This window comes from Bombina bombina, chromosome 7 (genome assembly GCF_027579735.1).
Source record: "Bombina bombina isolate aBomBom1 chromosome 7, aBomBom1.pri, whole genome shotgun sequence".
NCBI lineage: Eukaryota > Metazoa > Chordata > Amphibia > Anura > Bombinatoridae > Bombina > Bombina bombina.
In genome coordinates this window covers 48,761,308-48,775,664 of record NC_069505.1, presented here as the reverse complement: position 1 = coordinate 48,775,664, position 14,357 = coordinate 48,761,308, and the positions used below count along the sequence as shown (strand labels likewise).

General features: G+C 37.1%; 1 protein-coding gene across 2 annotated transcripts in view; it reads left to right on the top strand.

The window, feature by feature from the left end:
* The window catches only part of STX5 (syntaxin 5), a 28,047-nt gene extending 15,326 nt beyond the window's left edge, over window positions 1-12,721 (top strand). For both annotated transcript variants that reach the window (XM_053688863.1, XM_053688862.1), the window contains exons 4-11: window positions 1,632-1,687; window positions 2,140-2,210; window positions 3,202-3,318; window positions 3,440-3,496; window positions 3,604-3,685; window positions 5,656-5,756; window positions 5,962-6,083; window positions 11,755-12,721. In XM_053688863.1, coding sequence (XP_053544838.1) covers window positions 1,632-1,687; window positions 2,140-2,210; window positions 3,202-3,318; window positions 3,440-3,496; window positions 3,604-3,685; window positions 5,656-5,756; window positions 5,962-6,083; window positions 11,755-11,914 — 766 coding nt within the window. In that variant the 3' untranslated portion in view covers window positions 11,915-12,721. The remainder of the gene's footprint in view (window positions 1-1,631; window positions 1,688-2,139; window positions 2,211-3,201; window positions 3,319-3,439; window positions 3,497-3,603; window positions 3,686-5,655; window positions 5,757-5,961; window positions 6,084-11,754) is intronic.
* Window positions 12,722-14,357: the final 1,636 nt, after the last annotated feature.

Genomic DNA, 14,357 nt, shown 5'->3' with positions numbered 1-14,357 from the left:
ATCTAGGCCCATTTTGGTATATTTCATGCCCCCATTTCACCGCCAAATGCAATCAAATAAAAATCGTTCACTTTTTCACAATTTTTTTCACAAACTTTTTAGGTTTCTCACTGAAATTTACAAACAGCTTGTGCAATTATGGCACAAATGGTTGTAAATTCTTCTCTGGGATCCCCTTTGTTCAGCAATAGCAGACATATATGGCTTTGGTGTTGCTTTTTGGTAATTAGAAGGCAGCTAAATGCCACTGAGCATCACACGTGTATTATGCCCAGCAGTGAAGGGGTTAATTAGGGAGCTTCTAGGGTTAATTTTAGCTTTAATGTAGTAGACAAACCCAAGTATTGATCTAGGCCCATCTTGGTATATTTCATGCCACCATTTCACCGCCAAATACGATCAAATAAAAAAAATAGTTACATTTTTCACAATTTAAGTTTCTCACTGAAATTATTTACAAACAGCTTGTGCAATTATGGCACAAATGGTTGTAAAAGCTTCTCTGGGATCCCCTTTGTTCAGAACTAACAGACATAATAATTAAAAGGCCACTAAATGCCGCTGCGCACCACACATGTATTATGCCCAGCCGTGCAGGGGTTAATTAAGTAGCTTGCATGGAGCTTGCTTGGTTAATTTTAGCCTCCCACCTGAAACATCACCCCACCTGATCCCTCCCAAACGGCTCTTTTCCCTCCTCCCCCCCACAATTGTCCCCGCCATCTTAAGTACTGGCACAAAGTCTGCCAGTACTAAAATAAAAGGCATCTCTTTTTTTTTTTTTTTTTTTATTATTATTTAAAAAAAAGCATATTTACATATGCTGCTGTGTAGGATCCCCCCCAAACAGCTTTCTAACCCTCCCCATCTACCTTACTGGGAGCTATCTTGGGTACTGGCAGCTGTAAAAAGTACACATATACTTTAGTCATCTTAAAGTCTTACCTTAGATTAAGCTGCAAATAGCCTTCTGCACCATTTCTATATCATGCAGCTGGAACAGTAAAAAAGTTATTTTAAAATGAATATTGTTTCTGGCTACTTTGAAATGGCTGCCAAGCTCCGCCCACTGATGACATTACAATCTGGGCTGCGTATGACATCCAATCACAAAAGACTCACTAGTTGTATTCAAGAGACTATCAATGCTATTCAGCAGAGTGCCTAGATGCAGCCCAGATCATGATGTCATCAGTGGGAAGAGCTTGGCAGCCATTTCAAAGTGGCCAGATACAATATAAATTTTAAAATAACTTTTTTACTGTTCCTGCTGCATGATATAGAAAGGGTGCAGGAGAATATTTACAGCTTAATCTAAGGTAAGACTTTAAGATGACTAAAGTGTAGAAAACTGTTCCTTTAAACAACTAAATCCAGTTCTGAAAAGAGCTAAATGCTGCCACCTGAGGCCATATTCGGCATTCGTTTTATACAAATAAATGCACCTATGGATTTTTCACTATAATGCCCCTTTTAATACGATGGACTATTACTGTGATTTAGCTGAAGATCTGGCCAGTTTTGAATAATTAATGCAGAAATCCAGATTATTTCAACAGGTTTACAAATTTGCATTTCTGTGTCTCTACCTACTGTATCTCCTGAACTCACATTTCCTGTCTTTTCTGCAGGCGTATTGGAAAAGATCTCAGTAACACCTTTAGCAAACTGGAAAAGTTGACCATATGTAAGTATATACCTACATCTGTTTAGTTTTTTTAAAGTAAAAGTTCTTGTATGAAGCAGAATAACTTGGATACTTTAAAAAGTGTATACGTTTTTAAAATAGACCATAAAACCAGGAGAAACAAATTTCTAGAATCTGAAGCTATGTGGAACATGGAATTGTCCAGCCTTTTTTTAATTTTTGTTTAAATAACTTATAATATGTGTGTGTATATGTCTATCTCTGGGGTCAACACATCTGTCTAGAATATAGGAGCCAGATTTAGATTTTTTTTTGTGCATAGATATATGGAGAATAGCCCAAAAAGTTAGGAGCTAGTGGTAAAATTCTAGGAGCCAGTGGCTCCCTGTCTCCTGGATTTGTTGAACCCTGATCAAGATAGGTAGATTGAGATAGATATATATTATTCTATACACAATTTACTTATTCCATACAACACTCTTCTTTTTCAGTGGCAAAGCGGAAATCGCTGTTTGATGACAAAGCTGTAGAAATCGAGGAGCTGACATACATCATTAAACAAGTTAGTTCATGTGTCTATTGAAGCGACTCTTTGCATTTGTGGCTGTTGATATTAGCACCAGACACACCTCTGGTTTAACACTACCTGCCAAAAAGGGGAGGAGCATTTTTAGGCACAGGACTGGGGCGACAGATGTTTGGAGGTGCCACAGTTTGAGGAGCAGCTTCAAAATGTCTGTGTATGTTAATGATTTTTTTAATTTTCGGAGTTGAGTGGCTAAATAGTTAACCATTTCTTTAGAGGTCTGAAGAAGTGGTTAACTATCCCTGAAACATCTTATTAAAATATATTTGTTCACCAGTGAGTGACGACTCCCCTGTTTTTACTAGTTGGGGATTGATGTTTGTATATTTAATGGTCTGGCATCCAAGAGGAAATGAAGAAATCCAACCGTGAGTGCAGTAAAATAAAAAAAGTCTTTATTTAATTCCTCTAAAAAACAGCAAAGCAATAAAAAAAAAAAGGGGGCGAAACAAGCAGGCGATAGGTCAGGTCTTATCAGGATAGATAATGGTCTGGACACCCTGGCTGAAGCAAAAGTGCCAGTTACCTTGTGACTATATATAATAGGATCTTGTTTTTTCCATAGTGGCATTGCCCCTTTAAACCTGCTGCTGACAGTATTTATCAAGGGGTTGATTATGTTAAAAAAAAAATATTAGTTTGTTCTTATGCGTTTTTAAATACTGAATTGTCTGCGTATTTGTTAACCTATGACTGAAAACCGCCAGGGTATACTTTGTGGACTTTGCTTTTGCCAGACACTTTGCTACCGATTAAATTGTGAGGTTTTTTTTTCCTGATATGGGCTGCCTGAATTATTTTGTAGTTAAAGTAGGAAGGCGTTAATAACTAACTGCTTAGTTACTAGAAGCGTAAATGTATTTATGGAAAATATATAATGGTGGTCGGCTGTGGCAGAAGACCAGATATTAAAAATCATAGGGCATTAGAGAGATGTCTCCTAATGGTCCTGTTTGTACTTCCACAGGACATTGGCAGCCTGAATCAGCAGATTGCCCAGCTCCAGTCGTTTGTACGAGCCCGGGGCAGTCAGAGTGGCCGACATCTTCAAACTCACTCTAACACAGTGGTGGTCTCGTTGCAGGTAAGTGCAGACATATTCTGCAACGTAAGCCGTTTCGTTTAGCTGTTAATCCATTGAGTTTCATTTCTGCTACAAAATAATAATTTTCTCTAATATAAATGTCTCCTGTTTTTCAATTTAGTCAAAGCTGGCGTCCATGTCCAACGATTTCAAGTCTGTACTGGAAGTGAGAACAGAGGTGAGGGTCTATGCTCTGTATAAGTAGAGTCATGATGGTATAGAGGGCGCTCTGTATAAGGAAGGGTCTCCTTTTGTGACATTTTTGAATTCTTCGTATTTCCCCAGAACCTAAAGCAACAGAGGAGTCGCAGGGAACATTTTTCTCAGGGTCAGGTCTCCGCTCTGCCGCTTCACCGCAACAGCTTAGGTAATGTCACCAGTTGTGTCAGCAGGATGTGTGTTTCACTGTAATCGCTCAGGATGTTTTGTGTGTGTTGTCGTTTCTGTATCTTTTCCAAGGAAGAATGTTTGTGCCTTGTGTGTATCAGTTTCCTATAGGATCTCTCTGTGTGAGCTTATAAGGCTGCTTATGAGATTTATACATTTCTGTATGTGAAGAAGCGAGTGACTGAGCATTTCAAAAGCCTATTGAATAATCATAATTTGATTACAAAGTTTACAGTGTACAAACGCATATTTATAATAGTATGTGTCGCAATTGTGTTTAAAACACATTTTTATAGTAATTTTTCAAAGAACTTCAAGATCTATGACATCATCAAGTTAAATTCTATAAATATAGTCTGTATAAATAACAATGGTGCAAGCTTATTAGGCCATTCCAGATAGCACTATGCAGAAATAACAAGATCTGCTGTTTTCCAAGAGTCTGTTCCTTTATATATTTATCCTTAGAATGTGAAATGTCCACAGCACTGTTAATTTTCATGATTAAGTGACACACAGTCACGAAACGCGTTGCTGTTTTTATGTCTGAATAAAGTATAATTGAAAATTAACAGTGCTGTGGACATTTCACATTCTAAGGATTTGCTTGTGGGGTTTGGCAGTTTTACCCCAGTCTACACGTGCACTAATTGCAGGAGTGCTGGCCCTTACTTGGATACCTTTTATATATTTATATTAGCCACAATGGGGTCAATTTACTAATGTGTGAGCGGACATGATACAATGTAGCGTATCTTGTCCGCCGCACATAGATAAATGCCGACAGCATATGCTGTCTGCATTTCTCATAGCACCAGCAGTTCTTGTGAAATGCTTGTGCAATGCCGTCCCCTTTAGATGGCTGCTAGCAGGGTGTGTCAATCAGCCCGATCGTATTCGATCTGGTTGATTTCTGTCTGCAGTCTCAGAGCAGGCGGACAGGTTATGGAGCAGCGGTCTTTAGACCGTAGCTTCATAACTTCTGTTTACGCACGGAAACAGGGGCATCAAGCTCTGTACGGAGCTTGATAAATTGACCCCAATGTATCTGCTGAGAACAGTAGTAAGTTTCTGTCTCCCAATCAGTTCCTGATGCATCTTAAGTGTTTGTTCTTTAAATATATTTCAAGAAAATGTCTGTAGTTATTTATGCTTCAAAAAAACCTTACTAGAGATTATTGCTGTGCAATATGTCTGTGATATTATAAGACACAATCGCCTATCCCTGTTAGGCTGCCACCTTTGTAGAAATCCTCTACTGGGGCGAGATGTTGTGCAGACAGATCTGTGTTGTACTGCTGCTGTTTTGTTTTAGACTAAACCTAACAATTCTGCTGACATTTTACATAATATAACTTTATAGTTGTGTTTTTTTCTTTCGCTTTTTTACTTAGCTTTGTGCATCTAAGCAAGTGCTTGCTATTTTCCTGTCCAAGAACTAGAACTATTTCTATTTTTGTGGCTCTACCCTTTGGGTTGGCCTCTGCATCAATGTTTGCTAGCAATGTTCTGGCAACTCCGGAGCTTGTGTTTATGTGAAGTGGCTCAAGCAGAAATACGTGGGCATTCCCATCCCTCAGACTTCTGGGATATATCTGTACCTTCCTGCCAGTATTTATAGGGTACTACTTAGCGTGTGAAGAAACTGATTTACTGTTAAGTACAATTCTGGTTTTCTTTGCTCCTCTTTATGTATTATGTGTCGTATATCACACACGTGTGTCTGTCACCCCTAGAAGACTTGAACAGCCTCTTCAGTCTCTGTTATGTAGCAAAAGTCCACTCTTCATTTTCAGTAAAAGAATCTGAGATATTGTAGAGGACTTTTCCATCTTTATAAAGCTAGAGGTCTACTTTTTCTTATGTTTTCATCCAAACCTAAAATCATCCTATTCCCGATGTGGGTAACATCGATTTAAAGTAGTTATCAATCTTACACTTTCCCCTTAGGTTCCTCTGTCCTCCTTCAAGATGACTCCAGAAGGCACGGGGAGGTAACGATAGATATGGATTCACGAACCAGTCAGCAGCTGCAGCTCATAGATGAGCAGGTAAGATACTGATGACAAAGTACCGCCACATTCTATATTTCAGATTGGGTTTAATATAAAAATGGAAATAAAACTTCTGATTGGTTCTTGAAGCTAAATTCTTTATATATTTGCAATCTGTACCCGGAGCTTCGCTGTATGAGAACACATTCTTTCTATGTTCGGTTTAGTTATATATTTTTTTTCTCTCTACCATATTCCTCAGGACTCCTATATTCAGAGCCGTGCAGACACAATGCAAAATATAGAGTCAACTATTGTCGAACTGGGCAGCATCTTTCAACAACTCGCTCACATGGTTAAGGAGCAGGAGGAGACTATACAAAGGTAAGGAACGGATTCCACCTCGTCATGACTTGCCCCATAAACGATTTATTTTTTTGTACTTTATAGTCCTGGACTGTATTTATTTGTTTCCCTTTCTAAGACAGTTTTACATAATTGATGAATGTTATAAAATTCTTTTCTTTCAAACAATATGTCACTTTTATTCAGGGATAGTATCCAGAATACAGGAAAGCAACGTTTCGAGTAATATACCCTTAGTTATGCCATCAAAATTCTTATCTTGTCTCACCCTTGTAGCACTCACAAATGAGTCCCCTTCCTGTCACATCTTAGTAGTAAATAAATACAAAAGAAGGACGAGTTGCAGACTTTAGGAGCTTGTGTTTTTAAAAAGCTCAGGATTTCTTGTAAATGCTTACAAAAGAGTCCTATTCATATTTCAGGCAAACCACAAATACTGTCTCAGACGCACTTACTTGGCGATTAAGTCTGAAACTAGAAGAGGGCATTTAAAGGGAATGTGGGCATTAAATAGCGAATCATCACTCTGTTTAAATGGTTAATAGAGTGAACAGCCTACCATTAGGCTTAATGTCCTGATACTGGTCAGACTTCATGTGCTAAATGTAGCCACCAATCAGCAAGTGCTACCCAGGGTTCTGAACCAAAAATGGACTGGCTGCTAACCTTTCCTGCTTTTTCAAATAAAGATATCAATAGACTGAAGAAAAATTGACAATAGCAGTAAATTAGAAAGTGGTTTAAAATGGCTGCTCTATCTGAATCATGAGAGAAAAATGTGGGTTTCATATCCCTTTTTAAAGTTAAAAAATATATACAAAAACATTGTAGATGTGCCTCATTTCCAATGTGTCAGTGGTCTTTTATTCTATATTTATTATAAATGGCTGTGAGTTAAGAGACTAAGCACTAACTTGGAAATATGGTGCTATTAAAATTTTCAATATAAATACTTAGTATTATTATTATTTCACCCAGATGAGCACAGGTGAAATAATCAGCCGATGGATGAGAGCAGGTTGGTGACATGGTTATTGTTCAAATGATTATTTGGCCTGTTAATGGGTTGAAAACAGAATGTACGGTCATAAAATTTAAAGGGCCATTAAACTTGACATTTCAACAATGCATAAAATGTTTCATTATTGCAAGTGAAACATTATTGCAATATACATTCATTCTTTATTTTTGCAGCCTTTTGTTGTAAAATACATCTAAAAAGTGTGATTGTTTCACTTTCTCCCAGGGGGAGACTTGGGTTAATACTTTAATAAACATAACATAAAACAAATGACTCATTTGACAAAATAAATCTGTTTTTTGCAAAATTATTCTTATATATTGTCAGTATATGGCCGGGTTATCATACAATATATTTTATAATTATCCTTTGAAATGGACCCCTCAATAAGCATGCATATACCAAACAATAAAATGAATGTAAATATTTCTAGGTTCTTTATATTAGTTAAAATTTATAGACACATTGAAATATATTTGTAGGAAACGAGATGAGTCAATACTATACACGTTTAAACTATTATAATATGCTATGCAAAGATCATAAAAGTTGCCTTATTTACAATAGTCTCTCAAATCAGAGTTGTGTTTAAAAAACCACAATAAGATATACATTAATCTGAGCCACTAACATTCAAGCAGTGCAATCGGCTATATAGCCACAATTTATTTTATATAATTCCAATTTAAAACATCAGAAATTGTATATATTATTTGTGCCAACAACCAAACTCCTATGCCAATTTATCTATGCTGAAATGGTTCTTAATTACCTACAGTTAAGACAAATTCTAAAATATATATAAATTCTAATATATATATATATATATATATATATATATATATATATATATATATATATATATATATATATATATATATATATATATATATATATATATATATATATATATATATATATATATATATATATATTTATTTATTTATTTGCAAAGATTAATTACTTGGCACTAAGGATTAGTTTTAAAATACACAGGCTATGAAATACAAGGTTAAAATACAATTTATTCCTTTAAGTCTGCTACCTACAGCAACAATGGATGTCTGTTTTAAATATTACCTATATTTAGCAACCTCTTATAATTTACCAGATGATAACCAATGAATATTCCAATTTCCAGAATTTTCACTGTATGTTCAATTCACCTCAGAATACAACAAGAGTGTTTTGCATGTGGAAAAGAAAGGGTAGCTATTTTGCTTATAATAACTGCAGCAGTTATCCATCTAGGGTTTCAGCAAAAAGTTTACCAGCAAAAGTTAGCCCTTTTCTCTTTCTATGCTTGGTGTTATATCATGTGATATAACCCCACCCCTTTTGTTCTGTACCATCATTGGTGAATTGGTTTGGGAGGCCCTTTGGATCTGAGCATGGATTGGCCCTGGGAAATTTCGTTTTTAACAGCCAAAGGCATTTTGGCTGTAATACTGGATTTTGGCCATCGGGGGTGGGGGGCAGCAGACAGACAGTTTCATTCAATCATTTCTATACAATAAAAAAATTCTTTAAATGTGTATTTAAAGGGACAGTCAACCCAAAAATTATGGTTACTTATTTAGATTAGTTAATTAACAATCTTTACATCAAACTCTAACCCAATTTTCATCTAAATAAACTTTGGCAGAAAATACTTACTAGATCTCATCTGGCCGTTTTGAAATGGCCACCTGACTCCTCCTCTGACGTCTTCCAAAAGCTTGAACTGCAGCACTAGTACAGGATCCTCTCGTCCCTGCGCGCTCCTTTCATTCAGTTCATTGAGACACTCATATGGCACCCCCCCTCACACTATCTCCCCTCACTTTCTTTCAGCAGAGCGTTCTGTCTGCACTAACACACCCACACGCTTAGCAGCAACGAGATACACTAGAGATATCAATCTCTAAGATGTCACAGTAGTATTCCTACAATAAAAATGTATTAACGTAAAACCCAATTCTACAACGAAAGATGGTAACAGTATTAGACCCGGGGCTGACCAGGGTATGAGTCCGAGAAGAATAAGGCTAAGCCGCAAAGAACAACCATCAAAATTTCACTGCTCTGGAGACAATACTGCACGTCATAAGATGGATCAGTAGGGCGTGAGACGAAGACACTCAGCCATAAAGTTCTGTTGCGGGCTCACCGGCTGGCCCTCTGAGCAGTTAACAGCGGGACTGTTTAAAACCAATGGCACTGATGCCTCCGATGCCATATACAGCACCTTATGGGTCATTCTCATTGCGGAGACTCTCTCTTCATTTCCGATTGCATTGAATCTCCCTCTAAGGTATAGTAATATATCTAACAGGACCGGAGTGGGTTAAACGCGCATAGTGTGTAGTGAAGTGTATGCCCAACCGTCCATCTATTTACATAACAAACACATTCTAAGCCATCCCACATACACCGGTGCACAGAGCGAAGATCAGAGCACTAGCTGTGAGAATCTGAAGTTCTGGCTTGTGGGGCTCTTTTTAACAGCAGTGGTGGTTGGAGATCGTTTACTACTGAAAAGCATCGGTGTATGTGGGATGGCTTAGAACGGGTTTATGTAAATAGATGGACGGTTGGGCATACACTACACTACACACTATGCGCGTTTAACCCACTCCGGTCCTGTTAGGTATATTTCTATACCTTAGAGGGAGATTCATTGCAATCGGGAATGAAGAGTGAGTCTCCGCAATGAGAATGACCCATAAGGTGCTGTATATGGCATTGGAGGCATCCGTTCCATTGGTTTTAAACAGTCCCGCTGTTAACTGCTCAGAGGGCCAGCCGGTGAGCCCGCAACAGAACTTTATTGCTGAGTGTCTTCATCTCACGCCCTGCTGATCCATCTTATGACGTGCAGTATTGTCTCCAGAGCAGTGAAATTTTGATTGTTGTTCTTTGCGGCTTAGCCTTATTCTTCTCGGACCCATACCCTGGTCAGACCCGGGTCTAATACTGTTACCATCTTTCGTTGTAGAATTGGGTTTTTACGTTAATACGTTTTTATTGTGGGAATACTACTGTGACATCTTAGAGATTGATATCTCTAGTGTATCTCGTTGCTGCTAAGCGTGTGGGTGTGTTAGTGCAGACAGAACGCTCTGCTGAATGAAAGTGAGGGGAGATAGTGTGAGGGGGGGGGTGCCATATGAGTGTCTCAATGAACTGAATGAAAGGAGCGCTCAGGGACAAGAGGATACTGTACTAGTGCTGCAGTTCAAGCTTTTGGGAGACGTCAGAGAAGGAGTCAGGTGGCCATTTCAAACGGCCAGATGTGATCTAGTAAGTGTATTTTCTGCCAAAGTTTATTTAGAAGAAAATTGGGCTAGAGTTTGATGTAAAGATTGTTAATTAATCTAAATAAGTAACAGTAATTTTTTGGTTGACTGTCCCTTTAAAATGCTATGATTTCTTTATATTAAGTTACATGTTCAAATACACATGGGTCATACAGTATCATCTTTCCTGATCATTTTAAAACCAAATGTGAATGTATTTCACTTATAATGTATAAAATGCATTTAAACCATAGTTTCTATGAAACAATTTAAGGATTATAATATCTTCATCCTGGATTCAATTTCCTTCTTCAGCCATCCGCTCAACATCACATATATGTGGTTTTCACACAATTATATCTACATGGGATTAATATCCCATACAGATTAATATTTCATATCTGTATGTTTCTTTTTAAGTGTATAAAACACACAGGATATTATTTAAAATACCAATTATCTGTGTACTTACTAGGTGCCTGAAATGAAAGAAATAATTGTTAGAAATGTTAAACATTCATATATGTATTTGCAATATTTATCAATCTCGGCAAATATTTATCTAATATTAATGTTATTAGTCTCTGCTTCTTAGGTCCACAATCTCCCATATTCATATGAAACCCAGCATTTTACACATTGTTCTACAAGAAACAAAATTATACCAGCTGTATATAAAAAATAAATAAAAAAAAATTGAATTCAAATAGTTACACTGTAAACATGTGTTTTTGCCTGGCCAAACTTCCATTGTCTAGAATTTGTGGATTCAAACACAATAGGGGCCCCATATCTTTGCATGTACTTAAGCCATATCTGATAAGTTTATCACTCATTTTGGGTGTACACATCTGAGGGGTTTCAAAATGCTAATTTCGCTTTTGAAGTAACTGTCTGTTAGCTCATAATATGTTAGCTTATCAGGAAATAGTGCAGAACTTTGTCTACAACAGAGGTTGGTGGTCTAACATTTGATCATCAAGTAAATGTTAATTATTACTTTCCTGGGTTTTAAAACCAGTTTTCATTAACTGACCAAATGTTTTAGGGTCAGAAGAAAGGTTCAGTCACAATCTGATAGGGATTTCAGCTTCACATCTTTAGTAAGAAAATGTTTCTTTTGAAGTGACATTAATGATTCATCCTGTGTAATCAAAAGAAGTGGGGCTAAATTACACACTGTGATATTTTGGAGTTTTATCAATTAAATTAATTATTTGATGTACACAGCCACATCCCCATTAAATAATAAGTATACCTGTGTACAGCATCTAATAATATTTCAAATACCTTGACAATATGAAGGTTTCTAATCCTGTAGTTTACAATTTGTGTTTAGTGTTCCTTTTTAATGAGTCGCTGTCTCATCCTCAACTGTCTCTGTTTGCAGAATTGACGGGAATATAGAAGACACGCAGTTGAACGTGGAGGCTGCACATTCAGAAATTCTGAAATATTTCCAATCCGTCACGTCAAACCGTTGGCTTATGATCAAGATATTCTTAATACTCATCATTTTCTTTATCATTTTTGTGGTCTTCTTTGCCTGAGACCCTCCCTACCTCACAGAAGAAGAAAACAAATTAACAAAATCATAGAAACCAATACTTTTTATCATAAAGGGCTGTGCTGCAAGAGAGGCACTTGGCACCGTGTGTGTATAGAGAGAGGTGTGCGCATGTGTATTGATTCTGATAAATATATTTTAGACTATGTACATATGTATTATTGTACATATTTAAAAGCATATTCATTAGACGGATGTGTGTTTTATATGTGCCCTCCTTGAGCACATGTATGTGAGACGATATTAGATAAGGCAGATACACACATGGTGCATAAAATTGACTAATATGAAGTGTCTCAGAAGCCCTCCCCAAAATCAATGGTTGATATGTGCAAAAGACGCTAAATATTTCACTGGGGTTCTGGCACGGAGGTGGTTAACAGGAGCCTTTTCTAACTCTGTACGCAGACCCTGCATTTTTATTACCTTGTAAACTGTTAAATATTTTTTTCTTTTTTTTTTAAATTATTGTTCCTTAGCATTAAAAATAATCCCTACTCTGGAGAGTGGAAACATCACCGTTCAACCTTTTTTTTTCGATAATCTACAGGGTCCTGGCAACAGAAATATTAATAGACTGTGCCTGGCTGTAGCGAGAGACGGTTTTGCGACCCCCTGCAGGAGAGGGTTTTAATAAGACTGGGGCCTAGGATGCTTTTTTAACCACATTCCATAGATGTAAGATAACGACTATGCCTCAGTCTTGGATGTGTGCTGTGAAATGTAGCCCAACTCCTTGTACAGACTGTATATAATGCAGAATGAAAATTATATATACTCCACAATTTCAGCTTGTTGATGCGTGTGTATTATTTGTATTCACCCTGTATACCGTTACTATCAGTGGGTCTGACTTATAGGGTGTTAGATCGATAAGGGACCAGTAAACACCTACATTTATAGTATGTTTCTGCTCTCTTGCAATAAATTGGCATACTGGGTTAGTGTGAAAACAAATTACTAGGTATGAAGAACAAGTGCCATAAAACAGGTTGAGGTCTGTGCATATCCTAAAAGGTCTAATTTATTTAAATAGATTGCATTTAAAAAATGTTTAAAAATTGCTGGCATTTTTAAAAATAAGCAAAATGAATTGCATAGCTAAACTGCCTGGAGCAGCTAAATCCCCCCCCCCTTATCAGTGTTTAGACACAGGCATTGTATTTCAACTGAGTTCACAGCTTCTAGGCAAGCTCCAGGAGATAATCCATATGCATTTTACCAAAAGAACAATAAACATAGATACAGCCATAAAAAGAATTGTGTGTGTGTGTGTGGGGGGGGGGGTTAGAGCTTTACAATTCAGAAACTAAAAAGAAAGGGTTAATGACTAGGCACTGCAGTATAAATTTGCAGGTAAAGTAATTAAAGTACATATATTATTTCTCTTGTAAGGTGTATCCAGTCCACGGATCATCCATTACTTGTGGGATATTCTCATTCCCAACAGGAAGTTGCAAGAGGACACCCACAGCAGAGCTGTAATATAGCTCCTCCCCTAACTGTCATAGCCAGTCATTCTCTTGCAACTCTCAACAAGCAAGGACGTTGTAGGAGAGAGTGGTTAAATATAGCTAGTTTATTTTCTTCAATCAAAAGTTTGTTATTTTTAAATAGTACCGGAGTTGTGCTATTTTTATCTCAGGCAGTAAATAGAAGAAGAATCTGCCTGAGGTTTCTATGATCTTAGCAGGTTGTAACTAAGATCCATTGCTATTCTCACATATGTCTGAGGGGATTACACAGATGAGGTAACTTCAGCGAGAGAATGGCGTGCAGTTTATTCTGCTATCAGGTATGTGCAGTTATAATTTTTTCTAGAGATGGAAAACACTAGAAAATGCTGCTGATACCGGATTAATGTAAGTTAAGCCTGAATACAGTGATTTAATAACAACTGGTATCATGCTTACTCCCAGGGGTAATACCCTTATGATATTTACAATATAAAACGTTTGCTGGCATGTTTAATCGTTTTTATATATGCTTTGGTGATAAAACCTTATTGGGGCCTAGTTTTTTCCACATGGCTGGCTTAAATTTTGACTAGAAACAATTTCCACTGTTGTAGTATAAAAGTTACAGTTGGTGCAGTTAAAATTACAAACTGTGACATCCAGCTTCGCTCAAAGGCCCTCTGAATGCTATAGGACATCTCTTAAGGGCCCAAAGGCTTTCCAAAGTCGTTTATTTTGGAAGGTAGGGCCACAGCTTGCTGTGGCAGTTGGTTGTGACTGTTAAAAAACGTCTATTTCGTTTTTTTTGATCCGTTTTTTGAACTAAGGGGTTAATCATCCATTTGCAAGTGGGTGCAATGCTCTGTTAGCCTATTATACACACTGTAAAAATTTCGTTTGATTTACTGCATTTTTTCACTGTTTTTCAAATTCTGACAAAATTTGTTTCTCTTAAAGGCACAGTACCGT